The sequence below is a fragment of the Balaenoptera ricei genome, chromosome 15, assembly GCF_028023285.1.
Source record: "Balaenoptera ricei isolate mBalRic1 chromosome 15, mBalRic1.hap2, whole genome shotgun sequence".
NCBI classification, from domain to species: domain Eukaryota; kingdom Metazoa; phylum Chordata; class Mammalia; order Artiodactyla; family Balaenopteridae; genus Balaenoptera; species Balaenoptera ricei.
In genome coordinates this window covers 51928877-51955341 of record NC_082653.1, presented here as the reverse complement: position 1 = coordinate 51955341, position 26465 = coordinate 51928877, and the positions used below count along the sequence as shown (strand labels likewise).

Here is a 26465-nt window from a genome sequence, read left to right as displayed (position 1 = left end):
GCAGGAGCCCAGTCTCATCCTGACCCAGATGGGAGCTCTGGAGCATGAGTGGCACCTCAAAGTGGTACCACCCTAAAGAAAGAGGCCTGGGCTTTTGTAACCTATATTTACAAGTTTTTGGCTGAAGTCCACCCCCTACTCCTGCGGAGGAGGGAAGGCTTAAAGGTATTTCTGGCTGAGGGCAAATCTCGAGAGAGAAGGGTGTAGCTGGTAAAGAGCTCTGGGTGGGCACAAAAGTCTCTACTACACATGCACCTGCACCCATTTTTCTGACCTCATCTTATAGGTCTCATTTCTCTGCAGCCACATGAAGAGTCCTCCACTTTATGAACATCCTGGGCTCATTTTGCACTAACAGCATTGCATGTTCCCTTCCCTCTGCAAAGAACAATCTTATTTGCTCTTCTCATTGAAGTGTCAGCTTAAATGTCACCTCCTTAGATCTTCCCCCACCTACTCTGTCTGTAGTAGCTCTTCCAGTATGCATTACTAGGACTTCGTCCTGTATACAGGGTATGTGTACCATACCTGATCACAATCTGGGATTATTTGATTAATTGTTCTTATCTGTCTCCCTCTCTCACATGTAAACTCCGTGAGATCATAGGTCTTGTGTGTCTTCCTCACCACTGTACCCCCTGTGCCTAGACTAGGGTCTGGCACATAATAGGCCCTCAGTAAGTGTTTATGGAATGAACACATGAATGGAGGGAGGGAAGAGCATCCTTGGCAGAGGGAACAAACATGAAACCTCCTGGCCTTTTCCAGAACAGTTAATAGTAGTTTAAACCTTATGAAACTGTTGATGTTTGACTACGTTTTTCTCTAAAATGGCAGTTTTATAGCCTAGGAATATGATGTGGCTGGAATATAGGCAGGGGAACAGCAGGAGAAGCTCGAGAGAGAAGCAGAGACACTTCACAGACAGCTTTGCTTGTTGTACCAACTTCATGCTTTGGTGATGGCTAGCCCAGAAGATCTTTTGAGCTGGGAAATAATATATTCATATTCGTGGTTTAGGAAGATCACTTTGGCTACCTGAGGAGGACGGACAGTAGGGGAACAAAGCTTAGGAGACAAGCAGTAGTTTGGGTAAGAAGTGATGAGAGAAACACCTAAAGCAGTAGCAGGGGGAGGAGGCGGGGGGTGGGGGGGTCCTGGATTAGAGGACTAGAAAGAGGCTCCATGGAGGACACTTGGGAGTTGATTGGCTGGAAGGGGAAGAGCACCTCAAGTGTATAAATATTGTGCATCTGTTCCTCCAGAGCACCACAGAGGTAAGGAAAGCACATAGGCAGGGCAGTCAGTGTCATAGAGGTGGAAATCACCCTCCCCCCCCCACAATGTTTTAGAGTGCTTTTATACCCTTTTTTTTACAGAGAAAGAAATGAAACTCAGAGTATTGTGCAAGATCAGACTATTAGTGTGCTTAAAACTCAGACACAGTTGGTCTTTAAAACATTTTCTTAATGAAAATACATTTTAGACAAAAAATATTTTACAAAGCTTTTCAATGTTTCTAAGAGTGAAAAGTATAAATCTTCTTAATATAATTTTTAAAATATAGTTTAAGTTATAACCAAAGTTTGACTGTGAACTTTGAAGTATTTTTCTATTAGAAAATAATTTGATATTAACTTCTGGTGTGTGTTTTTACAATTTAGCGATTATAAGCTATTGCTCAGTGAGAATCACTCAATGGTAAAAGTTTGTTCCAGTTATGAAGTGGATGCGAAGCTACTTTCTTTGATATACTTACCTGTTAAAGAGTCTTGTGATTATTATTCATTGGGTGACATTGTTGCAAACGGACACAGTCTTGATGGGAGAATTATTAATGTCCTTGCAGCTGTGAGGTCGGTAAGTTAAAACCCCAACAAAGCCAAGTTCAATTTGGTGGGGGGAGTTCTATCATTTTATTTGTGTTTGGAAAGTAATAATCAACTGGAGTAAAATTTCCTCTGTATCTTGATCCATCCTCCGTTGAATTTAGAAAATAACACTTCTCATTAAAGGGAAAGCAGCATTTTAGCTGTGAATGAGTAGCAAAATAAAATTGTATTTGAATGTTAAATGCAGTACACAGTCATAAATGATCCGCTAACTATATGAGAGCTTTTCATACTTGAGTTAAACAAAAGGCACAAATAGAAAGGGTAAATTCATTGACTTTAAGATCTCCAGGAAGTTCTTCAAAGGGGCTTAGGTTGAATAAATCAAGGAATCAATTCAGTGCGTGTTCTCAGAGCTGTCCTGAGTTGAGGGAGAGAGCGAGAAACCCACGGTGCTGCAGTAGGGGCCCTGTGAGCTAATGCATAGCATCAGGTGCTGAAAAGCAGGGCAGAACGACCCTCCATGGGGTGCCGGGGAATGTCTCACCATCCTTTGCTTCCACATCTCCCTCTTACCCAATTATTGCAGCAAGTTTTGAACTCCATTGGACAGACTAGAATCACTTGGCAGGGAGCAAATTTTCACAAAATAAAGTACACAAATAAAGGGACAAGAACAATTTTCAATATACAGAATGATGATAATCAGAAGATAAAAAAAAGGGAAATAGATTTGGGTACTTATAGTTAATGTTGTAAGTAATTGCTAATTGCGTTTCCATATTAAATGACTGAGTGTCGACTATCCCCATGACAGGCCAACAGAGGCCTGCCTGCGTTGTTCCCCAGCCCAGCCCAGCCCAGCCCAGCACAGTGCCTGCCACACAGTGAGCACTCAGTATCATTCAGGATGGAGGAATAAATACCCGATATGACAGTATTGAAAAATGGGAAAAATTCCTTTCTGGGCAACTTAGGTTCAATCTTACTTAAAGGCAGGATATGATCTCTCAATTTCCCTGAAATTCCATATAATGCCATTATATTACAATGTAGTAAGGATTTTCTAAAACTCAGTATGAATATAAAACCTGCAACAGCTTTTTCCATGTCCGCCTTCCTGCCTCCACCCCTTGAGTCTAGTACCACCTTTCATAGGATTATATTATTTCTTTTATTTTCATGCCTTTTTTCTCCCATTTTGCTTCCATCCCTCTTACATTTCCTTATCTTTACGTTTTTATTTAACCTGTTTTCTTCCTTCTCGCCTCTACTTAGGTCTCTTCACTTTAAAACTCCTTTTCATACAGTTTTCTTGCATGCTGTGATATGGTAGGCCTCTCTCATACTCTGGCTGTCCTTTCCTCTGACTTTCTTTCTAGATGCTCTCTTCTGCAGGCAGCTGTGGCTCTTTCTTCAGCTTCTTCCCAAGGAGCTCAGCCCTGACAACAGATGCATGGGTGACAGTGGCATAGGGGGCAGCTGACTGTTCATGCTTGGGCCATTGCTGTGTGGCCATCAGAGGTGCTGCTGTTCCATGTGAGAACTCCCTGAGGGCACAGAAGGGCCCCTGAGTTCACCCCCACCTCCATGATCCTCTTACACCACAGTGTGGACTGAATCAGACGGTATATCAAAGCACATTCCCATTTATCCCTCTTTCGATTCTCACCAGCTTGTCCCTAGGAAGGCAGCAAAGGAGGTATCAATATCCATACCTGGGCTAGCAAGACGAGGACACTGAGGCCCAGAGAGATGAAATCATCCAGTCACATGAACTCCGTGCCAGGCCCTACGCTAAGCCATGGGGATACATAGATATTGAAAATGTACTTTCTACCCTCAATGAGTCCACATAGATGCCACCCAGGGACTTGTCATGGAGCATTTGTTCTAACATGTTGAAAAGATCCCACAGTCTTGACTTAAAGCACACATATCTGTATCTCTCTTCAGTCAAAGTGTGGTGACTTACAACTTAAATACACCTAGTTCAGAGATAAAAGATGCTGTTAAATCATCAAATATATATTAGTGATTCTAGCTATTTTGATATTTCTAATTTGTTGTTTAAAAGGTAAACATTTGAGTATTTCCATCAACAAACATTTAAGTACCTCTACAACTCTAGGTGAAGAAAAATAATGATTTTCTTCAATTACTAAGGTTGGAGAGCCAAAATACTTTACAACTTCAGACCGAAGAAAAGGCCAGAGGTGTGAAGTTAAACTCTATGATGAGACAGAGTCTTCTTTTGCAATGATATGGTAACTTCCCACATCTGTTCCAAACTGTGAAATCTGTGCTATTATCACCAAGTCAGACATTTTAATTTCATCAGGAGATGATGGATTTCATATCAGGAGAGGAGTAATGATAGAGAAATGGTGTTTAAAAAATAAACCTTCCTCTTGTATGTTGAGTCATTATAGTCTATGATTACCTTAAAATGAGATCTTTAGATGGCATGGGATTTCATAGATGGACTCTACTGTAACTTGTTTATTATTATACTCTGTTTTGTAACAAATCGTCATTTACTAAGTCTCATTGATAAAGAACGAGCCAGACTTTCTGTGATTCCTTGGGTGGTACCCTGGAGCCAAGCCATGGAAAGATGGTAGAAAAGCAAGCATTGTCACAGGCTGGGTTCTATGGGCCTCCCAGATGTGGGGCAGGGCTACATCCTGAAGCATCACAGGGTATAACATGGTACTGTTTAGACTCCAGATGCCTGGGTACCAAAGAAAGCACGTAATTTGAAACAGGGCTTCAACCTATCAAGTCCCCCGAGCAGTTTATCCATGGTGGGGCCCTCCCTTAATGGCATGAAAGAGTGACTTCAAAATTTTTAAACTTGTAGTCACTCAGTTCTAACTAGCCTGGAGTGATCTGGGTGATAGGAAAAGAAGGAATTGAAGGAGCAGAAGTTGTTAGATATGAATGGTGCTGAAAGGAATGATTTTCATAGGTGTTAAATTTTCTGTGAGATAGGGAGTGTAGCCCTGCAAAATGCAGGAGAAACCAAAATCCTTAACTGTGCTTTGGACCCTATGGGGGATTATTAACCTCATCAATTAAGACATCCTTTTTCTGGTAAATAATGTGGTCACTGCCAGTTTTTTTCTAATGTATTTGATTTTTATCACTTCTTTTTTGACACACGCAGTTGGGATAATGAATCTATTCTACTTGCACAGAGCTGGGTGCCACGAGAAACAGGTATCATACTTCAATGATTGTGTTCAATATTTGTCATTTTTTTATCCCTCTGTGTAATAATTTTAAAATGGCTTTTTTCCCAAACAGTAATATTTGCCTCAGATGTAAGAATAAGTTTTGACAAATTTCGGAACTGCATGACAGCAACTGTAATCTCAAAAACCATTATTACAACTAATCCAGGTAAAAAGCTATTTGAAATTTTTTATCCCTTTGGAAATGACTACATCATGTATTCCAATATTTGTGCAGTGTGTTTAAGAATGAAAATGAAGCTTGGATTTCATTTGAATGAAAAGTGAAAAACTGCTTCATATGACTTTGAAAAACTTACAATGAGCTATATCTTTGATATCTTTACAAAAGAAATGTGAAAAACCAGACTCATTTTTAAAGCATCATCTCTTGTGATGACTTTGAGAGCTCATTGCTATTGATTGGATAACCTAAATTACTGACTATTTAAAAAATAAATTTAATTTTACTGCATTCAAGTAACAGCACTAGAGAGTGGAGAACATATATATAGAATCATTAGTTCATAATTGCTAGTGGTTGTTAAAGGGTTTAAAGCTGTTCTAGCATGAAATCAGGGAAGCAAGTTTGGGGAGATGAGGGGTTGGTGCCCTTAAGCATCCTCTGAGTGCTTTGTAGTGCAGATAGAAAGATCAGCCCAACACTGCAGAAGAGTACAGAATTCCCAGAAGTGAATAATCCTTCAAAATCTCAAGAAGATATAAATACAGTAGGTATCATTTTAAATATAAGTTCACTCTACTGGTCAATAACGAAGCATTAATAGTGACTGAGAACTATAAAGCAATTTTGTCTTTGACCAAACTTATCAGAATTTTTAAAAGTAAAATTACTATGAGATATGATATAAAATAACAAGACTTTTTAAATATAAGTGTGTTGGATCTTGCTCATCTACTGCAGGAATGTTGTCTCCTTAAAAGCAGTGTCATGGGAGGTGATACGACACTCATTGATTTGTTCTTGTTGAGCTCTCGTCTACTGTGCACATGCTGTGTGCTGGGCACTGTTCTGGGTCCAGTGACAAAACACAAATATCTCTCCTGCTCATGGAGCTCACGTCCTAGCAGGGGGTAGACAGAGAATGAACAATAAAGATAGCACATCCATGAATTATGAAATGCTTGAGAAGTAAAAGAGGAACAGGGTCAGGAGGGTCTAGAATGCCACGGTGTGTGTAGGGCAGGTTGCTGTTTACATAGGGTGGTCAGGTAGGCCTCACTGGGAGGGCAACATTTGAGCAAAGACGCGGTGAGGCAGTGAGGGGGTTAACAATGAGGAAAGAGCACACCAGGCAGAGGGACCAGCCAGTGCAAAGGCCCTGAGGCCAGTGTGGCTGGATCTGATAGAGCAGGGCAGGAGGAAGAGTGGAGGTCAGAGAAGAAATGGAGGTGATCGAGAAGGACTTACTGATAAAAGAATGCTGGCTTTTACTTTGTAGGAAAGGGGGAGCAGGGCAGTGACATTATCTAAGTTCTAAAAGGATTGCTCTGGCTTCTTTGTTGTAAATTAATGGGGACACAACCATGGTCTGTTCTTACCACAGGGCAATAGTGTCACTCTTCAATTACTTTTTTTTTTCTTTTGAGGAGAGTACTATGGTTTCTTATTTTTAATATTTTATTAATAGACTAATAGACTATTTTTAGTATATTTAATAACATCAATGATAGAAAATCTTCATCCTCTAAGGGTAAATTTGGTCTGGGAAAATTTCTAAAAGACAGTTGGATTTGTCTGGTGGAAAAGGTTATCAAGCTTGACAGTACTAATCGTATCGAAACCTCAAGACTAAGTTAATGAGACAGATTTGAAGGATGTTGTGCGTTTGGCTCTGAAAACAGATTCAAAGGGGAAATGTCAAAGTGTTTTGAGCAATGCTAACATCATTAGAATAAATGCCTTATTTCTCAAGGAGACAAATATAAAGGAGAATATGTATAATGGTGTGTGAATTTCAATATGCTTATTTAAATCAGTCTTATTTCTAATTTCCTGGGCTACACATGCCACATAGAAATTAAGAACCTCTAAATGGTTTGAGCTTTCATCCTAGCCAGCATGTCCAGGCTTCCTGCCCCGAGAGAGTTCATCAGATGGGGAAGGCAGAATTTCTGTCCCCCCACAGACAGTCTGGGATGACCCTGTTGTCCTTAGAGCTCTTGACAGCAGTGCCTACACCCCACCCTTCCTACCAGCTTCTGTCCCAGGATGCTCATTAATTTACAGATATTTAGTGAATGCCTTTTATTTGCCAACTATTGAGGTAACTTTAACACTTTCTGGAACAAGGAAGTACATGAGTGGATGGATGCTCAGATGGATGGAAGGATAGTCACTATAACTGAAGTACAGAAATGAAAAGGCAAAACCCCTGTCTGGGATTCCAGTCTAGTTCTGAGAAAGAACCAACAGTGATAAGACTTGTGGTACAACAGGACGAGGAGGAAGAAACCCTGACTCTGTCCAGGGGAGTCAGGGGGTCCAAGCATTGGCAGGACGGTTTGCAGAATGTTGGAGATGGTGAGGGAGGGCTGAAGACAAGCAGGTGTTAGAGGTTGGGGCTTGGAGTTGAAGGGTGTCAGAGTTAGAGAGCCCCTCTTCAAAATCAGATTTGTGCCTTCTGGCACATTATCTCACTATTCCTGAGGATACTCATGTCCCAAATTGAGGAGCAAGCTTTTTTTTTTTTTTGAAGTATTTTTTTTATTTATTTATTTATTTGGCTGCTTCGGGTCTTTGTTGTGGCATGTGGGGTCTTTAGTTGCGGCATGCAGGCTTCTTTCTAGTTGTGGCGCACAGCTCCAGAGCACGCAAGCTCTCTAGTTGTGGCATGCAGACTCTCTAGTTGTGGCGCGCGGGCTCCAGAGCACACAGGCAGGATTCTCTCCAGTTGTGTCACGCGGGCTCTAGAGCACTCAGGCTCAGTAGTTGCGGTGCGCGGGCTTAGTTGCCCCGTGGCATGTAGGATCTTAGTTCCCTGACCAGGGATCAAACCCACATCCCCTGCATTGGAAGGCAGATTCTTAACCACTGGACTACCAGGGAAGTCCCGAGGAGCAAGGTTTTGTTTTGTTTTGTTTTTTAATTATAAGAATCTTTTTAAAAAATTAATTGGGCTTCCCTGGTGGCGCAGTGGTTGAGAATCTGCCTGCCAATGCATGGGACACGGGTTCGAGACCTGGTCTGGGAGGATCCCACATGCCGCGGAGCGGCTGGGCCCATGAGCCACAATTACTGAGCCTGCGCGTCTGGAGCCTGTGCTCCGCAACAGAGAGGCCGCAGCAGTGAGAGGCCCGCGCACTGCGATGAAGAGTGGCCCCCGCTTGCCACAACTAGAGAAAGCCCTCGCACAGAAATGAAGACCCAACACAGCCATAAATAAATAAGTAAATAAATAAAATTTTTAAAAATTATTTATTTATTTATTTTTGGCTGCATTGGGCTTTCTCTAGTTGTGGCTAGCGGGGGGCTATTCTTTGTTGCGGTGCGCAGGCTTCTCATTGTGGTGGCTTCTCTTGTTGTGGAGCATGGGCTCTAGGCACATGGGCTTCAGTAGCTGTGGCCCGTGGGCTCAGTAGTTGTGGCTCACGGGCTCCAGAGAGCAGGCTCAGTAGTTGTGGCACACGGTCTTTGTTGCTTCGCGGCATGTGGGATCTTCCTGGACCAGGGATCGAACCCGTGTCCCCTGCATTGGCAGGCAGATTCTTAACCACTGCGCCACCAGGTAAGTCTGGAGCAAGCTTTTTTTTTTTTTTTTTTTAATAATTTTTTTAAAAATTTATTTTTATTTATTTATGGCTGTGTTGGGTCTTCGTTTCTGTGCGAGGGCTTTCTCTAGTTGTGGCAAGCGGGGGCCACTCTTCATCGCAGTGCGCGGGCCTCTCACTATCGCGGCCTCTCTTGTTGCAGAGCACAGGCTCCAGACGCGCAGGCTCAGTAATTGCGGCTCACGGGCCCAGTTGCTCCGCGGCATGTGGGATCTTCCCAGACCAGGGCTCGAACCCGTGTCCCCTGCATTGGCAGGCAGATTCTCAACCACTGCACCACCAGGGAAGCCCTGGAGCAAGCGTTTTAAACAACCTTAAAAAAATTTTTTTTCTGACTAGAAAAGAAATACATATAAAATTCAAAAAATACATAAAAACATAAAAAGAACGATCAGCTGTAAATTCACCATCTCATAAGAGATAATCATTTCTTTGATACATATTCTTCCAGATAACTTTGCTCATGTATCTTTTTTAAAATGAAAGGGAATTGTATGACGATGTTTTGTAAGCTGCTCTTTAAACTCGTGATATCTGGTGTACATCTCTCTGTGTTAATGGGGCACCCCATCACATTGTTAATGGCTTTGTAATATTGTGTTTGATTGTATTCTTATACGTCTTCACTTTTTACTGTTAAAAATAATTTTGGATCATTTACAGTGATTTAAAAAATAATCAGTTTGCTGTTTACTTATTATGCATTTTCAATTAAGATACACCAGAAGCTAACATCCTATTGAATTTTATAAGAGAAAATAAAGAAACGAATCCTCTGGATGATGAAATTGACAGTTATTTGAAAGAATCCACAAATTGTAAGTGACCTTTAAATATTATTTGAATTTTTAAAAGGCCAGAATTTGGGCCTATAAAGTTACTTAGTAAAAGATATATTCTTATTATGTAACTGCTACACTTCCACTTTTTTTTTAAATAATTAATTAATTAATTAATTTTTGGCTGTGTTGGGTCTTCGTTTCTGTGCGAGGGCTTTCTCCAGTTGCGGCAAGCGGGGGCCACTCTTCATCGCGGTGCGCGGGCCTCCCACTATCGCGGCCTCACTTGTTGCGGAGCACAGGCTCCAGTCGCGCAGGCTCAGTAGTTGTGGCTCACATGCTTAGTTGCTCCGCGGCATGTGGGATCTTCCCAGACCAGGGCTCGAACCCGTGTTCCCTGCATTGGCAGGCAGATTCTTAACCACTGCGCCACTAGGGAAGCCCTATACTTCCACTTTTAAAAAGGTAGTTTAAAACTTTTGGAGGCTTATATAACCTTTTGCCAATCTGATGAGAGCTATGACCTTTTCCCCAGAAAAGTAGCTGTACCCACACATAGAATTTTGCATAAAATGTCATGTGTTCACAGACCCCAGACTGAAGCTTGACTTTAAAAGGGATGCTGGGACTTCCCTGGCAGGCCAGTGGTTAAGACTCCACGCTTCCAAAGCAGGGGGCACGAGTTCTTTCTCTCTGGTTGGGGAACTAAGATCCCACATGCCTCGTGGTGTGGCCAAAAAAAAAAAAAGGATGTGGTTTGTTGCCGTCTGTGGCTTATGCTTAGACACTCAGGAGAATGGGGAAAAGCAGAGGGAAGACTTCAATCATTCCCTGAAGGCATGTTCTTGTAACTTCATCCTAGGAGGTGAAATACTTCCTAATAATTCCTCTTAAGAGAGTAAGTAACAATTGAATTAAGCATGAAATAAGTTATTCTGCAAGTCACATTAACTTGTAAAAGAAGAACTTTGTTATGCTTTCCTGGGGGATATTTAACATGTTTCCTTTCTTTCTTTCTTTTTGTTTTGTTTTGTTTTTCGGCTGTGCAGCGTGGCTTGTGGGGAACTAAGTCTCGCGGTGCAGCCATAAATAAATAAATAAATATAGTCTCTTCACCATTTAAAAAATTGAGTTGACTTGTCTTTTTCTTATTGATTTTTAAGAATCCTTTAGATATTCTGGATATGAATCCTTTATCTCCTTATAGATTGCTAGCATCTCCCACTCTATGGCTTGCCTTTTCATTCTTTTAATGGAATCTTCTGATGATCAGAAATTATTCATTTTAATAAAGACTAATTTCTCATTCTTTTCCTTTTTTGCTTTTATGTCCTTTTATATAATCAGTTTTAATATATCATATATAATAATTTTTCTATTACATAACTTAAGCTACTACATATTCTCATTTGAGCTTTGTAGCTTTTCTATTTGGATATAATCCTTCGGAGTTCTTAGAATATATTTAGAACTTCCATGACTTTTTTTTTTTTTTTTAGTAAATACAATAGTTGATGTCTATACAGTTGAACAATTAAAGGTAAAAGCTTTGAAGAATGAAGGAAAAGCTGATCCTATCTATGGAATTCTTTATGCTTACATTTCTACACTGAACATTGATGATGAAACTACAAAAGTAGTTCGAAATAGATGGTAAGCAACCAAATTACTTTTAGAAAGTTCATTCTTATAAGAAATAAAAACAATTATTGTTAATAAATTTTAAACTCTATAAAAGTTAAGCTATTCTTTGACATAATAGTGGTTATGCATTTGAATAGTGGTTATGCATTATGCATAAGTGGTTATGCATTTGACAAACTATTTAGATTCAAAATTATAATTGCCTTTTAAAGCAAAATTTAATTTACTGTGTTTCAGCAACCCTAAAATAGAAAGATATAATAATGCCGAAACTTTTAACTGGGATGACAAACTATTGTTTTATGACAATTCAAAAATTATTTTGGTGACCACATCCTATAGCAATACAAGTAATAGCATTTTAATAAATTATTTCAACTGTATGAAGAATATGATTTCCAACCTCTCCTAGGTCAAAGTTAGTATCTACTTGCATAGAAAAGTAAACCCAAGTAGATTTAATAATCTTAGCCAAAAAATGCTTGGCAAGAAAATTCTAAAATGTTATTGTGAAAGTCTCCCTATGGATTTATAATTGACATTTTTATTGACATAGTTCTAGATTCACATGGCACTGTAAGAAATAATATATAAACTGTACACTTTGTCCAGTTTCCCCCAATGGTAACATTTTGCAAAACTATAGTATCACATCGTAGACAGTAATGACATTAATTAAATCCATTGATCTTATTCAGATTTCCCCAGATTAATATGCATCGTGTGTGTGTGTGTGTGTGAAATTTCATATAGTTTTATCATGTGTAGGTTTGTGTATCAACCACCACAATCAAGAAATTGGCCTATGGATTTTTAAAACATTGTATGATTTGGTATTAAAGTTGAAAAAAACTAATGTAGAGGCTGTTGTGTAAGGCAGGTGTTTATTTTTTGAAAAATATTTTTCAAAAATTAAAAACAATGTTATTGTCTCCCTTATTTTTCCTACATCTTTAATATTGATATCTGAGGAAAAGTATCTAAAATTTAATTCAAAAGTGATCTGTGGCTTACAAGAAACCAGTATCTTCAGATCATTCCCTCTGCTTGAGAAATTTGAATTAGTCTTCCTATTCAAATTGGCAAAGTAATGACTGCTTCAAAAATATAAAACAGCATGGAATTACCCCTTAAAGAGAGGAGAATGTGTCACTAGCAGTACTAGCAGCATTTAGAGTGTGAACCTCCCCAACCCTCAGGTTATTCTGTGGATGTACAGAGGACTTAGTACAGGACCAAGTGAGCATTCATGGAACCCAGGCTTTCTAGGCACAAGACAGGATTCCTGCCCTCAAACTCTGAGCCAGGAGATAAACAAACATACCTGCAATAACATGGAATAGGATGTGATAGGGTGTAAGTCCGTGCTGAAGTGTAAGTTGTGCAGCTGTTCAGAGAAGGGGGGGAGCTGGGGTGCAAGTGAGGAAGGCCCCAGTTGGGGAGTGATCCTGGGCAAGAACCCCAGCATGGGGGAAGGTAGGAGGCAGAACTGTGAGAGGACTGGCTTGTCCCAGTTTCTGAAGCAGGAATACTGAAAATGAGGTTGACTGAATAGAAAGCATGTTGTATTGCTGTGCATTGTTCCTTGCTATTTTGTAGGTCTATTTTGTACCCTGCTCAGTGCTGAGCACTCTGTAATTAGTTACTCTGTAAATATTCCAGGTGCTGACTTAGGCTAAAAGTCTAAGTGATAATTCTTCTGCTAGAGATCAGATTTGTCACTTAGGGCCTTCACATTCTATCTTGTCTTTGTTTCTTTTCAGTTCAGGCTGTGGTTACATTGTAAATGAAGCATCCAGCACTTGTACAACTTGCAACAAAGATTCTTCAGAATTTAAATCAGTTTTTCGCAGCTTCCATATGCTAATTGATCTTACTGATCACACAGGTACCCTCCATTCCTGTAGTCTCACAGGAAGTGTTGCTGAGGAGACTTTGGGCTTCACGGTAAATAATAAAAAGGAAAATATGTTTAGAAATACTTCCAAATTGAATTCGCTTCCCCAAACATATAGGTTATTTTGGTGAACATTTGATAGAAATTAATTCATTAATAAAGAGGTCTGGGAAAAATCAATCTTGACTTAAACACACATTGTTTTAATGAACAAATAATTACATATTGCATATTAAAATCCTAGCTAACATTAACTGTTAGGAATAACAAGAGAGGTCCTTGGTGACAGTGGAGAATAAACATGACATTTTATATAGTCAAATAACAATGGGCAAAACAACACCTTGGAGACACTGAGCAGGGTCCTCTGTGAGGAGGGTTTGGCACTATTTCACCTACCCAGGTGTATAAGGTCAGCCACGAGCTCTTCCTCAGTCTGCCCCATAGCACAGCAGCAGAGATTAGCTTGTGTGCTTGATGTTAGGTTTGATGTTTTTTATTGTTAGAACCCGCTCATGAAGTTTACCATTAAACCTCAGTGGTTTCCACTTTGTTAAGGGGAGCTTTCTGTGCCGAGCCACCTGGCTGGCTTCAAACATTCAGTTTAGAGCCTTTCTATCTAGCCTTATCTCCTCCATCAAGAGAATTGACCTGTAATTACTATGGATAAAATTCCATTTCCAGTGAGCAAATTTGTTTTACATTATTGTCAAGATGAGTTATCTATATATTCTTTGGAAATATTTGTTTAATTTTTTTTATCCAGGTAAATGAGTTTCTTGCAATGACGGATGAACAGAAAACAGCATTAAAGTGGCAATTTCTTTTGGAAAGAAGCAAAATTTATTTAAAAGTTAGTGCATTTTATAGTACTGTATTATTCTTTTTAAAAAAATATTTATTTATTTATTTGGTTGCGCCGGGTCTTAGTTGTGGCAGGCAGGCTCCTTAGTTGTGGCGTGCGAACTCTTAGTTGTGGCATGCATGTGAGATCTAGTTCCCTGACCAGGGATTGAACCCGGGCCCCCTGCACTGGGAGTGTGGGCTCTTAACCACTGCGTCACCAGGGAAGTCCCAGTACTATGTTATTCTATATGTTCAAGCAATAAGAAAATCCTGGAGTATGATGTAATAAATTAGGGAATTTGTTATTTTTTAAATAAATTTATTTATTTTTATTTATTTTTGGCTGCATTGGGTCTTCATTGCTGCGTGCAGGCTTTCTCTAGTTGCAGCGAGCAGGGGCTACTCTTTGTTGTGGTGCACGGGCTTCTCATTGCGGTGGCTTCTCTTGTTGCAGAGCATGGGCTCTAGGCGCGTGGGCTTCAGTAGTTGTGGCATGCGGGCTCAGTAGTTGTGGCGCACGGGCTTAGTTGCTCCACGGCATGTGGCATCCTCCCGGACCAGGGCTCGAACCCGTGTCCCCTGCACTGGCAGGCAGATTCTTAACCACTGCGCCACCAGGGAAGCCCAGGAATTTGTTATTTTTAATAATGCCCAGTTCCCAGATGTGCAGAAGGATTTGGCTACCATAGAAACAGTGTAAGTAATCAGCTTTTTTCATATAGTATAAAGAAGTTACAAATGATACAAAAGAAAAAGACCAACAAAGAAAATATTAACTCCGTTAATGTTAACTCCAAGGCTAGGAACTGGGCTTTAGAGTCAAAGCTGGGTCCCCCCCCCGCCCCCATGTGCGATGCTCCTCACTTCAGTGAGCAGTATTCAATAGCAAGTTAAATGCTGCAGTGAGACAGACTTGGGTTTGACTCCCAGTCCCACCATTCCTCAGCCTATGTGACCCTGGGGAGGTTAATTAACTTCTCTAAGCCTCTAAAATTCTGTGCTCCTACAACTCTGATCAGAGCAGACTCCCGCAGCAATAGCAACACTTCAGTGTTGGAAGGCCACAGAACCTTAGTGTTAAAAGTGTAAAATGGGCAGTGGGACAAACTCCCCTTGTTTTGCAAATGAGGAAAATAGGACCAAGAAATGTTGCTTCTTGCCCCAGGTCATAGGTGAGATAGGGCTACAGTCTACATTATTTCAGATGTTTCCTCTTTTACACTCTTAAAAATTTTTGAGCTCTTAAGTGAGTTATATCTGTCAACATTTATTGTACTAGAACTTAACATTGAGAAAAATTTTAAATGTATTTATGAGCACACATTCTTTTAGCAGTTAGAACAATGATATCATCTCATGTCATGTAGCCTCTCGAAAACTACAGTGCACTCTGGTGAAAGAATGAGAGTAAGAAAGGCAAACAGCATTTTCGTATTATTATGAAGATAGCTTTGATCTCATGGATACCCTGAAAGAGTCTTTGAGAACACTGGGTCTGCTCCATCTCAGCCTCATAAGCAGGTTTTCCCATTTTCCTGTGGCTTCCTTTCCTTGCAGCCTCAAGCATATCTGAATAGATTGCAGACATGGAGTCATCAATGGCCTCAACAATATTTCTAGGACCTCAGTTGGAGGCCTCTTTATTACTAGGCCAAAGGGGGAAAATTACAGTAATATACTGCATCTCTTCCACCATTTGCATGAATCCACCTAAATACTGTACTGTCTATTCCCCAAATCAGCATATACTCAGATCCTTGTCCAACTTTGTGGTTTCCCTCCAAACAGGAGGTACCAGTTGCTCTGAGTTTGATCAATTTAAATTCATGGTAATTTATTTATAGTTTCCCAAACTTGATTCAAATATAGCAACAAATTGCTCTCAAGTAAATGGATATTGTACCTTTCCAAAGAATATGTTAAAAAGATATTTGTCAGATTTAACAAAGATTTCAAGCAGGTAGTGATTATATCACAAAATGTAATAAAGATTGTGAGCCTCCGGCTTCCCTGGTGGCGCAGTGGTTGATAGTCTGCCTGCCAATGCAGGGGACACGGGTTTGAGCCCTGGTCTGGGAGGATCCCACATGCCGCGGAGCAACTAGGCCCGTGAGCCACAACTACTGAGCCTGCGCGACTGGAGCCTGTGCTCCGCGACAAGTGAGGCCGCGATAGTGGGAGGCCCGCGCACCGCGATGAAGAGTGGCCCCCGCTTGCTGCAACTGGAGAGAGCCCTTGCACGGAGGCAAAGACCCAACACAGCCAAAAAATAAATAAATAATAAAAGTGCTCAAAAAAAAAAAAAGATTGTGAGCCTCAAATACAATTTCAATTGTTATAAATCAGTTAAAACAGAACATGTAATTTAAAAAATAAGAACTTACATTGCTCTGCTAATAAGATAAAAACAAAGGATTTCCATATAGGACATTTTGTATATTTATCATATTTCAATTAAAAATAATGGCTACTTAAAGTGGTTCATTTGGAGGGATTTCAAAGTGAGTTATTCATTTCAATGTTTTAAAACACATAGTGATATTAGTATCACAGATCTTGTAAGATCTGATATTAGTGTTAAAGAATAATTTTCAAAAAGGTTAAATTGACTCATACAAAATAAAATGAATACATGTCAAAGATTTAATTCAATTCATTAATTAATGAAGGAAATTAAAATGCCTAGCTGATGTGTCCTTCCACTCTATACTAAATAAAATGTTGGTGAGAGTGCTTTGTAAATTGTAAAAAGTGAGACATCATTATTAATCAACTGCATCATTATATCGTTGTGCTCTAACAGGTCACGTTACTGCTGCAGGTTCACGTCTGTCACAATTGGTTGTTTGAACACACTTTAAGCCCTTTTTTCTACCTGTTGGATTTGAAATCCCAACTTTCCTACCTGAGAAAAAGGTCATGAAAAATTGATGTGGATTTTTACAAAATCACTGTCAGAAGCCAGATCTATAATTTTTCTCCCAACTCTGCCTGAGACTGGAACTCTTTCCACTGTCTTACAGCTTTAATTGAAGTTTTTGTTCATATCTGTGAAGGAAACTCATTGCTGTTCTTTATTTGTGGTCGTTGGTTTTCAGCTTTGTATACCAGGTGATTTTAGAAACTAACTCTCTTTTTCTCCCTGCAGTTTTTTTTATCTCACAGAGCAAGGGGTGGACTGAGAGTGAGTGTGCTCTCCTGTAAGCTCGCAGATCCTATCGAGGCAAGTAGGAACTTGTCTGGACAAGGAAATATTTAAAAACCAGACGTCATTTTAAACTCTGGAAAAGAATACGAGTTTTAACCGCCTTTAAAGTGGAAAATGAGTTTGAAAATTACAGATAAAATTGTATTTTGTTCAAATGTGGTGAGAATGTTTCTGTAAATTGTTATTCTGTTTCCCCCTGGAGTCCGTTAAGAGTAAATCCTAAAATCTCCCTCTTATTCAAGTTCATTTCTTAGAAGGCCTTTTCTACCGGCTTTGCCCTCTCTCTTCCCAAGTTGGAAAGTGTTTGCATGAATTAATAAACAAGTTTAATCTTTCCCACAGATATGAATGATTTCTTTTCTTAAGCCCCTTTCCTCTTTGTCTTGTTTGCCTGGAGAAAGATCAGAACCTATAAAACAACGTGGATATGGCTCAGACTACTTTGCTGGAGCTGATGGGCACAGACGACCGGTTCTCCCAGTGCTGGGTGGGGACGGCAGAAGTCCATGGGTGATGCTGTGCAACTGTTTTGATCACTGTAGAGCTCTTCTAGTCGGTTGCTTTCTCTGATGACACATCAGAGCTACCCGATGCTTGTGAAGGCTTGCTGACTCAGACTTGACATTTGTGAGTCTGAATCAACTCGGGGGAGACCAACTTCAGAAGTTTCACAAGCGGTGACGAGTCTTAGGAACTTGGAAGGGTGGGCGACCTGCTCTGCTTTGACAGGGGGACGGTCCCTCCACTTCAGCTGCCTTTGCAGCAGCCCCAGAGCGCTCTGCTCAGCTCCACACCATCTCCGGTCACTGGTCACTTGCTTCAGGGCACAGACCCACCACTGCGGTCAGTGTTGATCCACAGTGTGGGAGGTTTGTCCAGCGTAATTTGGGTCTGGCACTTCAAAGGCTACACTTCACCCACCACAGGAGTGAAAAAAAGAAGAAGTAAGTGAACGAAATTCTTTTATAAAGCTGGTGTTGGGAGATAAACTTATCTTGTCAGTAATGTTTTCTCTGGCTTTAACCATATGCAGCCATGGGGGAGGGATGTGAGTTGACACTTAGTGTGTCTAAATTGTGGTAATAAATGATGTAATGAAGATCTTGACCATAGTTGTGCAAATATCAAGTGTACCTGATGAAGGGCTTCCTTCCTTTCTCCCTCGGGGAGGGGATAGGTGTGTTAATCAGGGTGAATTGTGAAGGTGGACAGGGAAGGAAGGAAGGAAGGAAGGAGAGTGGTGCAGGGACAAGGATGCCTGGCTTAGATAGTGTGTCCGGCGCTGCTGTGCCAGGCCTCCTGGGGCTCTGACCTGTAGCAGCAGGTGTCAAAGTGCCAACACCTGGCACTTTGGGTGCCAGAACCAGCTGTCTGGGCTCCTATAGTCCATGGCCCTCAGCTGCTCTGGCTGTTTCACCACTAGCCTCAACTGCATAATACAGGTGCAAAATACCAGCATTCTCAAAGTAGGTGCATATGCAGTACTTAGTGTTCCCTAACCAAGGCCTGTGAAGGCCTAGTGGGCAGCAGAGGGCTCTGCATGACTTCCTCACTGCTACCATGGTGACCTCTCAGTGGCATTTAACTAAGGAGACCCCATGCCTGTCACTAGAGGGACATCACAGTTGCTTATTTCATCTGATGAAATTGGAATCTACAGGGCTAGCTGTCATGCCACACTGAATCAGAGGTACTTCACAGAGCTTACTTAACTTACACATTAACAGAATGAAGATTACAAACTGGTCAGTATCTAAAATTTGGCTGTAGTTTAGCCAGAATGCAGGTACTTGAAGTATCGATGAAAGAAAGAAGCATTCTGTCCCATCAACACAAAATCTACAACTCCCTCTATTTCTCTGTTACTCTCCAGAAGCTGCTTTTCCTGGTCCTAGTGACTTCTGATCTACATGTTTTATATTGCTTTACATAAATAGTTTGGTGACTATATAATTTTTCCTAATCTTCTATTAGTGGTTCATTTAAATACAGTTTTCCTTTCCTAATTCTGCTTTGGTGAGGGTTTTTGTTGTTGTGGTTCAATACTCTGTACGTGGCAGAAACACAATATGTATTTATCCACCTATTACTCATCTTGAGGAACCCTGGAGTTGTTTTTGCTTTTTAAATATTTTTTATCATAAAGTTTTATGTGTTTATTGTAGAAAAATTAGAGAAAATGATAAAAAAAAAAAAAAGGAAAAGGAAAGAAAAGAAAACCCATAATCTCCCATCCCAATTTTTTTAAACTGGTAGAAAGTATATTCTTTTCTTATAAATGTGTTTTTGTTTTTTTTTTTATTGTGGTAAAATATACATCACATAAAATTTACCATTTTGACCATTTTTAAGTGTACAATTGAGTGGCATTAAGTACATTCACAATTTTGTGTAAACATCACCACTATCCATTTCCAGAAATTTTTAATCATCACAAATTGAAATTCTGTACTCATTAAGACAATAACTCCCCATCTCCCCCTCCCCCAGTTTCTGATAACCTCTGATCTACTTGGTCTCTATGAGTTTGGCTATTCTTGGTACCTGATATACATGGAATCATACAATATTTGTCCTTTTGTGTCTAGCTTATTTTTCTGAGCATAACGTTTTCAAGGTTCATCCATGTTATAACGTGTCAGAATTTCATTCCTTTTTATGGCTGAGTAGTATGTATGAATTGGATAAATGTACCACCTTTTGTTTATCTATTAATATCTTGGTGGACAATTGGGCTGTTCCACCTTTTGGCTATTGTGATTAGCCAATCATAGCTACCTTGAACATCTGTGTGCAAGCATCTCACATTTTTGTAAATGTCTTTCCTGAGTTTTTATCATCTCTCTATCCATCTATGTTAAAGCATATAATTTACAAAATAAAACCAAAAAATTAAAAACACATATAATTTACAAATACAGGTTATACTATAACCTGCTTTTACACTTAATAATTTATAATAAAGTTTTCATGCCATTAAGTATTCTACATAATTTCAATAGCTACATATTATTTTATTATATGAGTATATGATAGTGAATGTAATCAATTTAATAACATTTGACATTTAAAATGTTTCCCATTTTTTGCTATTACAAATGATGGCTGTAGCTAAATCTTTGGCCACATTCTTAATTATTTCTTTGGGATAAGTTTCTAGATATTAAATTGCTGCAACAATGTTACATTATTGAATACTTTTTAATGTGATGGATTTTGTAATAAGCACTTTATTTATATTATCTGATTTATGCAATTACTGTTATTTTGCCCACTTTATAGATGGGACACGAAGGCCAAGTTAGAGGAGGTAGATGTGGAGGTGGCTGAGTGGGCAGGCTCTGTGGCTGCAGGCTCAACCCCCTCTGCTACTCCCAGGATGGACTCCAGCTCTAAGCTTCTCCACATTTGTGGTTCCCCTTTGGTAAATGGGGATAATAATATACCAACTCCTGCTGGCAACTGTTAAGACTAAGTAAGTTAGTATATGTAAAGTGCTTAGACTCATGCACTTAGCATATGATCAATAAGTACCAGTTAGGGGCTTCCCTGGTGGCGCAGTGGTTGAGAATCTGCCTGCCAATGCAGGGGACACGGGTTCGAGCCCTGGTCTGGGAAGATCCCACATGCCGCGGAGCAACTAGGCCCGTGAGCCACAACTACTGAGCCTGCGCGTCTGGAGCCTGTGCTCCGCAACAAAGGAGGCCGCGACAGTGAGAGGCCCGCGCACCGTGATGAAGAATGGCCCCCGCTTGCCGCAACTAGAGAAAGCCCTCGCACAGAAACGAAGACCCAACACAGCCAAAAATAAATAAATAAATAAATAAAAATTAAAAAAAAGAAAATAAGTACCAGTTATTGTAAACGTCGAGGTATAGCAATATCATTGGCACTCATATTTGGCAATATATTTGTTGTATTATGTCTATTCTGCTTTTATAATTTGAATTTTTTTCTAGTATCTTATTAGATTTACAATTACTTTACTCTTTCCCTTTAGAATATATGAAGGTTTTAGCATATGAATTAATTGAAAGGAAATATAAAACTTCCTTGAAATCAGATCCTACACCAACATTTACACCAAAGATGTGCCCAATAGTCTTGTTAAGAAGATAACTGTGGGGACTTACCTGGTGGTGCAATGGTTAAAAATCTACCTGCCAATACAGGGGACACGGGTTTGATCCCTGATCTGGGAAGATCCCACATGTCGCGGAGCAACTAAACCCGTGCACCTCAACTACTGAGCCTGAGCTCTAGAGCCCTCGAGCCACAACTACTGAAGCCCGCGTGCCTAGAGCCTGTACTCTGCAACGAGAAGCCACCGCAATGAGAAGCCTGCACACCTTAAGAAAGTAGTCCCCGCTCGCCGCAACTAGAGAAAGCCCGTGCGCTGCAACGAAGACCCAACGCAATCAAAAATAAATAAATTTATAAAAAAAAAAGATAACTGTATAAACACATGAGAAGATATCAGCTTCACTATTAATCAGAGAAACGCAAATTAAAAAGACCATAGCCACAATACCCAGTGTTGGCTAGGGTGTGAGCAAAAAGGTCAAGTACAAATTAGTATATCCTTTGTCAAGTACAAATTAGTATATCCTTTCCCCTGGGCAATTTGGCAAAAAGTATCAAAATGTAACGTGCAAACTATTTAATCAATTTCACTTCTAAGACTTTCCCTAAGGAAATAAACAAGTGCCAAATATGTGTATGGAGGATGTTCCTTGCATCATAGTTTCTAGTAGCAAAGCATTTGAAACCTATGCAACCTCTAGCGCAGGGGTTCCCAACCCCTGGTCCGGGCTGCACAGCAGGAGGTGAGTGGCCGGAGAGGGAGCGAAGCTTCATCTGTATTTACAGCTGCTTCCCATGGCTTGCATTACCACCTGAGCTCCACCTCCTGTCAGCAGTATGGTGAGTTGTATAATTATTTCATTATATATTACAATGTAATAGTAATAGAAATAAAGTGTACAATAAATGTAATGCACTTGAATCATCTGGAAACCGTTCTTCCCCTTACCCCCCCTCTGTGGAAAACTTGTCTTCCATGAAACCGGTCCCTGGTGCTAGAAACGTTGGGCACCGCTTCTCTAGGGGAGTGTTGGGCTCCACCCAGATCTCTGGTAGGCACCTAGCCCTCAGCCTCTATGAAGGTTGGAGAATTACCTGGGGAAGTTACAGGAGAGGTGGGGGAGCAGATTCTGGCAATGACTTCCCCTTGGGATGGTCAGTGGACTGAAGCTCATCTCCAGTTCTGAGACCCTGTTCTTTCTTAGTTTGTTCCCTGCCTTTTCTACTTCCTCTTCACTTCCTTTCTCCTGAGAGCACTCCTAAAAATCACGTGAACAAATATCCCCACGTAAGGCTCTGCTTCTGGGGTACATGATCTAAGACACAGTCATTAAAAGTGGTTATGAAAATATGCACCGACCTGGAAAGATATTCACAGTATATGCCTAATGAACAATTAAAAAAAAAAAAAAGTCCAGAAGAACAGATGTCAAGCCATATACTCTATAGGAACTAATAATATCATGGATTTTTTAAAAGTTGTGATAAGGGTATTGTGACTATATAGGAGAATGTCCTTATTTCTATGAGATGCATGCTGAAAGGGTAGAGTGTTTCTGCAACTCACTTAGTTTTCAGTTTTCCAAAACGTGTGTGTTTGTGTGTGTGTATACACACAGGGTGTGGGGTGGGAAGAGAGAGAATGAACATAGCAAATGTCAACAATTGTTGAATTTAGTGCAGGGTATATGGAGTTTGTTGTATTAGTCTTTCAATTTTATAGTAGGTTTAAATTTATTCAAAAATAAAAGTTGGTGAAAATGTACTTTCTGGGTATTAGGATTATTGCGATTTTAGCAACATCAGGAATTATGAGAATTGGTATCTCTCTTTTTGATTCCTGCAGTCAAGGAGTTTGTGTGCTATACCTGCAATGCTGATAGCAGCTGTCTGTGACAAAGCTTGTGCCACCACTGGGTGAACATTGACCTCAGGGGCACCGTACATTATCTGGATGCTGGCTTGTTCACCCAAGGGGGCCATATGTGAACACTGCTCCTGCTGTGTACCTTTAGCTTGCTTTCAGATCTGTCAGCTTGGTAGACTTGGTTCAGCTGGACCTCATATCTGATAGTTTTACTAATAAACTCTCAATATAAGCATACCCTTGATTCATCTCTCCCACTATGGGAACCTAGCCAAAGGAAATAACTACTAGCAAATAATTAGAAAATATCTCAATGACCAAAAATGGAGGACTGACTTCATCATATGCAATCACTGAAATGTGCTGACTGACATGAAAAGACAGTCACGATATATAGTGAAAAAAGGTTAGAAAAGTGTATGATATGAACAAATTGTATTTAAAAGATCACAATTACATCTGCAGATTTGGAAGAATGTACACCAAATGCTTAATTTGGACTGTCTCTGTGCATATGAAATTTGGGGTGTTTTGGTTTTTAGCTTATACATATTTTCTGAGTCTTCTATAATAAACATCTATTGCTTAAGCATTTGTAAAAAGAAATGTTATTAAAAGATAAAAGAAGGGAGTTCCCCAGTGGCCTAGTGGTTAGGATTCTGGGCTTTCACTGCTGCGGCCCGGATGTGGCCAAACAAAACAAAACAAAACAAAAAAGATAAAAGATAGCATGACATTTTATAAACAAATCCAACTATGACACTTCCTCATAATAAATTATAAATTGGGGGTTGCATAATACCTAAACATTTGAACTTTCTAATATATCTACTTAAAAGACGCAGCCTGTGTTGTGGTCAAGACTTCAGGTTTTGTACATTTAGAATGGATAAACAAGGTCCTACTATATAGCACAGGGAGCTATATCCAATCTCCTGGGATAAACCATAATGGAAAAGAATATTTTTTAAAAATTTCTATATGTGTAAAACTGAGTCACTTTGCTGTGCAGCAGAGATTGGCACAACATTGTAAATCAACTATACTTCAGTAAAAAAAAATACGGAGAAAAAAGACTTCAGGATTTGGTCTTGGGATGGCTGGGTTACATCTTGGCTCTGCCACTTAGCTGAGTGACCATACAGCCAGGCTGGCTAGCCTCTAAATCTGTCTCCATCTGTGTAACAGGGATGGTAGTAATAATACCACCCTCCAGTTTTGTTGAGGATTAAATAATACACAGAAAACTCTTGGCACAGTGCCTAGTAGTACTAAGTGCTCAATAAATGTTAGGAGCCAGCAGGTGCCTTCTGTTTAGGCTAACAGCAGGAGCTCCTGCCTGCCTAAGCCTAAAGGACTCCGCCAGGCACTCTGACAGCTGTGTTGTGCATCTCACTTAGCTTTTTGTCAGAGAAGGGAGCAGGTGAGAGCAAAAGCAGCACTCAGAGGCAGTTTGACTTCCCTGAAGCTTCCTTATCGCTGGGTGCGAGGTACAGGTGCTGATTAACTCTGTTAATAAAGCACAGTATTCTGGAGGCCAAAGGCCAAAGACCAAGGTCTGAAGCCCCTTAATGAGGATGTGTCCCTCCTAACCACTATTGGGGGGAAAAAAGTACACTTTTAGGTCACACAAAAGACAGCATATTTATTTGGGAAACCATAGTTTCAAAATTATCTCCTGAACTCAGAATCTATGGGCCAGAATACACACCCTAAGTAAACAAGTGAGGTTTTCATTAATTGTTCACTTATTAAATAAAACTTTTAATTAACTATGTGGAGTAGTGTTTTTCCACATTTGCATGATAAGAATCACTTGGAGTGCCAGAGATTGATTCCATTAATTAATACATTAGGCCTGGGATGGCCCAGTAATTTGGAAATTTTTACTTTTACAAATACCTCCAGATGATTTTCATGATCAAGGGGCTTTGGGAAACACTGATGAAACGTGCTTTTCCATTTCCTTTGCAGATTTTAAGTCTTGAACACGTGGTCCCAGAATGACCCACTGAAGTCTTATCCAGTCCAGTTTCAGGAAAGGAAAGTAAGTTTTCTGAACATTTGGCTTGTTGTTTCCTAGGAGGCACTGCTTCTCATTTCCATTTCTGGCCCAGCTCTTCTAGATCAAGTTTTTCTCCGACGGTCCATCTTCCTTGAGTTGAGGCATAGCAATCCAATCATCTTAAAAAATTGGTTTCTCATTAAAGTATTATCACATTAAATAACCTTTTCTTGCTTTTGTCTTGTTCCCCTTCCCCCTGAAACGTGTTAAGAAGTTAGGGTGCTTTGTATACACTCAATATTCTGGCTTTTCCACCTTAAATCTCATACTGACGACCCCGTGTATGCCAGCCTGGATCTCATCGTTTTCTTTAACGGGTCCCACTCCCTTTGGCGTCCCGGTCAAGATAATATCTCCTTCTTCCAAGGTCATGATCTTTGAAACGTAGCTGATGATGTAGGGGATGGAAAAAATCATGGAGGATGTATCACCCTCCTGCCTGAGTTCGCCGTTGACCTTGAGCCAGAGCTTCAGGTTGTGAGGGTCAGGGATCTTCTCTTTGGGCACGAACGCGCTGACCGGGCAGGAGGCCGTGAAGCTCTTGGCCAGAGTCCAGGGCAGCCCCTTTTTCTTGCACTCGTCCTGCACGTCCCTGGCGGTCATGTCCAGGCACAGGGCATAGCCGGCCACATAGTCCATGGCTGCGGCCTCCGGGACGGCGCGGCAGCGCTTGCCCATCACCACGGCCAGCTCGAGCTCGTGGTGCAGGTTGCGGGTGTAGGCGGGCACGAGGACCGGCGAGCCCTCGGGGGCGTACGCGGTTGACGGCTTCAGGAACAGCACCGGCTCGCTCAGTGCGGCGCTCTGCATCTCCCTGACGTGGTCTGCGTAGTTCCTGCCCACGCACACGATGTTCTTCCCCCACTCCCAGAAGCGGGACAGCGGTCTGGTGGCAGCCATGCTCCTGCCTGTTGCCCCCCGGAGTCACGTGGACTCTGCCCGGCTGGCCACCGGACGCCGAAGGCTACCCGGAGAGGACCAACTACCTCGGAGAGCCGTCCCGCGGACTCCGCCAAGTGCCCGGGAGTCGCGGCGCCCGTCCTCTTGGGAGCGGCTGTCCAGTGGCTGCCCCGGGGCTGCCCGGCCTCAGGACACGGCCCGCTCCCCGGAGAAAAGCTGAGAATCTTGCGCAGGTGCCTCTCAGGTGGCCCTCAGATCCGCGGCAGCCGGACGCGAGGGAGGCACCGGTGTGGCCGCGAGCGCTGATTGGCCGGAG

The 26465-nt window shown here is 41.0% G+C and overlaps 2 protein-coding genes across 7 annotated transcripts in view; one reads left to right on the top strand and one right to left on the bottom strand.

Annotated features, from left to right (window-relative positions):
• MEIOB (meiosis specific with OB-fold) overlaps positions 1-17567 on the top strand; it is a 33431-nt gene extending 15864 nt beyond the window's left edge. For 2 of the 6 annotated variants that reach the window (XM_059897353.1, XM_059897360.1), the window contains 9 exons: positions 1665-1860; positions 3999-4099; positions 5002-5054; positions 5142-5237; positions 9577-9678; positions 11139-11292; positions 13047-13230; positions 13947-14033; positions 16830-17161. In XM_059897353.1, the coding sequence (XP_059753336.1) occupies positions 1665-1860; positions 3999-4099; positions 5002-5054; positions 5142-5237; positions 9577-9678; positions 11139-11292; positions 13047-13230; positions 13947-14033; positions 16830-16949 (1093 nt within the window). In that variant the 3' untranslated portion in view covers positions 16950-17161. The other 4 variants (XM_059897354.1, XM_059897355.1, XM_059897356.1 and 1 more) reach the window with 4 other exon arrangements.
• Positions 17568-24035: 6468 nt separating this feature from the next.
• On the bottom strand, positions 24036-26447 carry FAHD1 (fumarylacetoacetate hydrolase domain containing 1). The gene has a single exon (XM_059897285.1). It carries the CDS (start codon positions 26147-26149, stop codon positions 25484-25486), a length of 666 nt encoding a protein of 221 aa, XP_059753268.1. The 5' UTR covers positions 26150-26447; the 3' UTR covers positions 24036-25483.
• Positions 26448-26465: the final 18 nt, after the last annotated feature.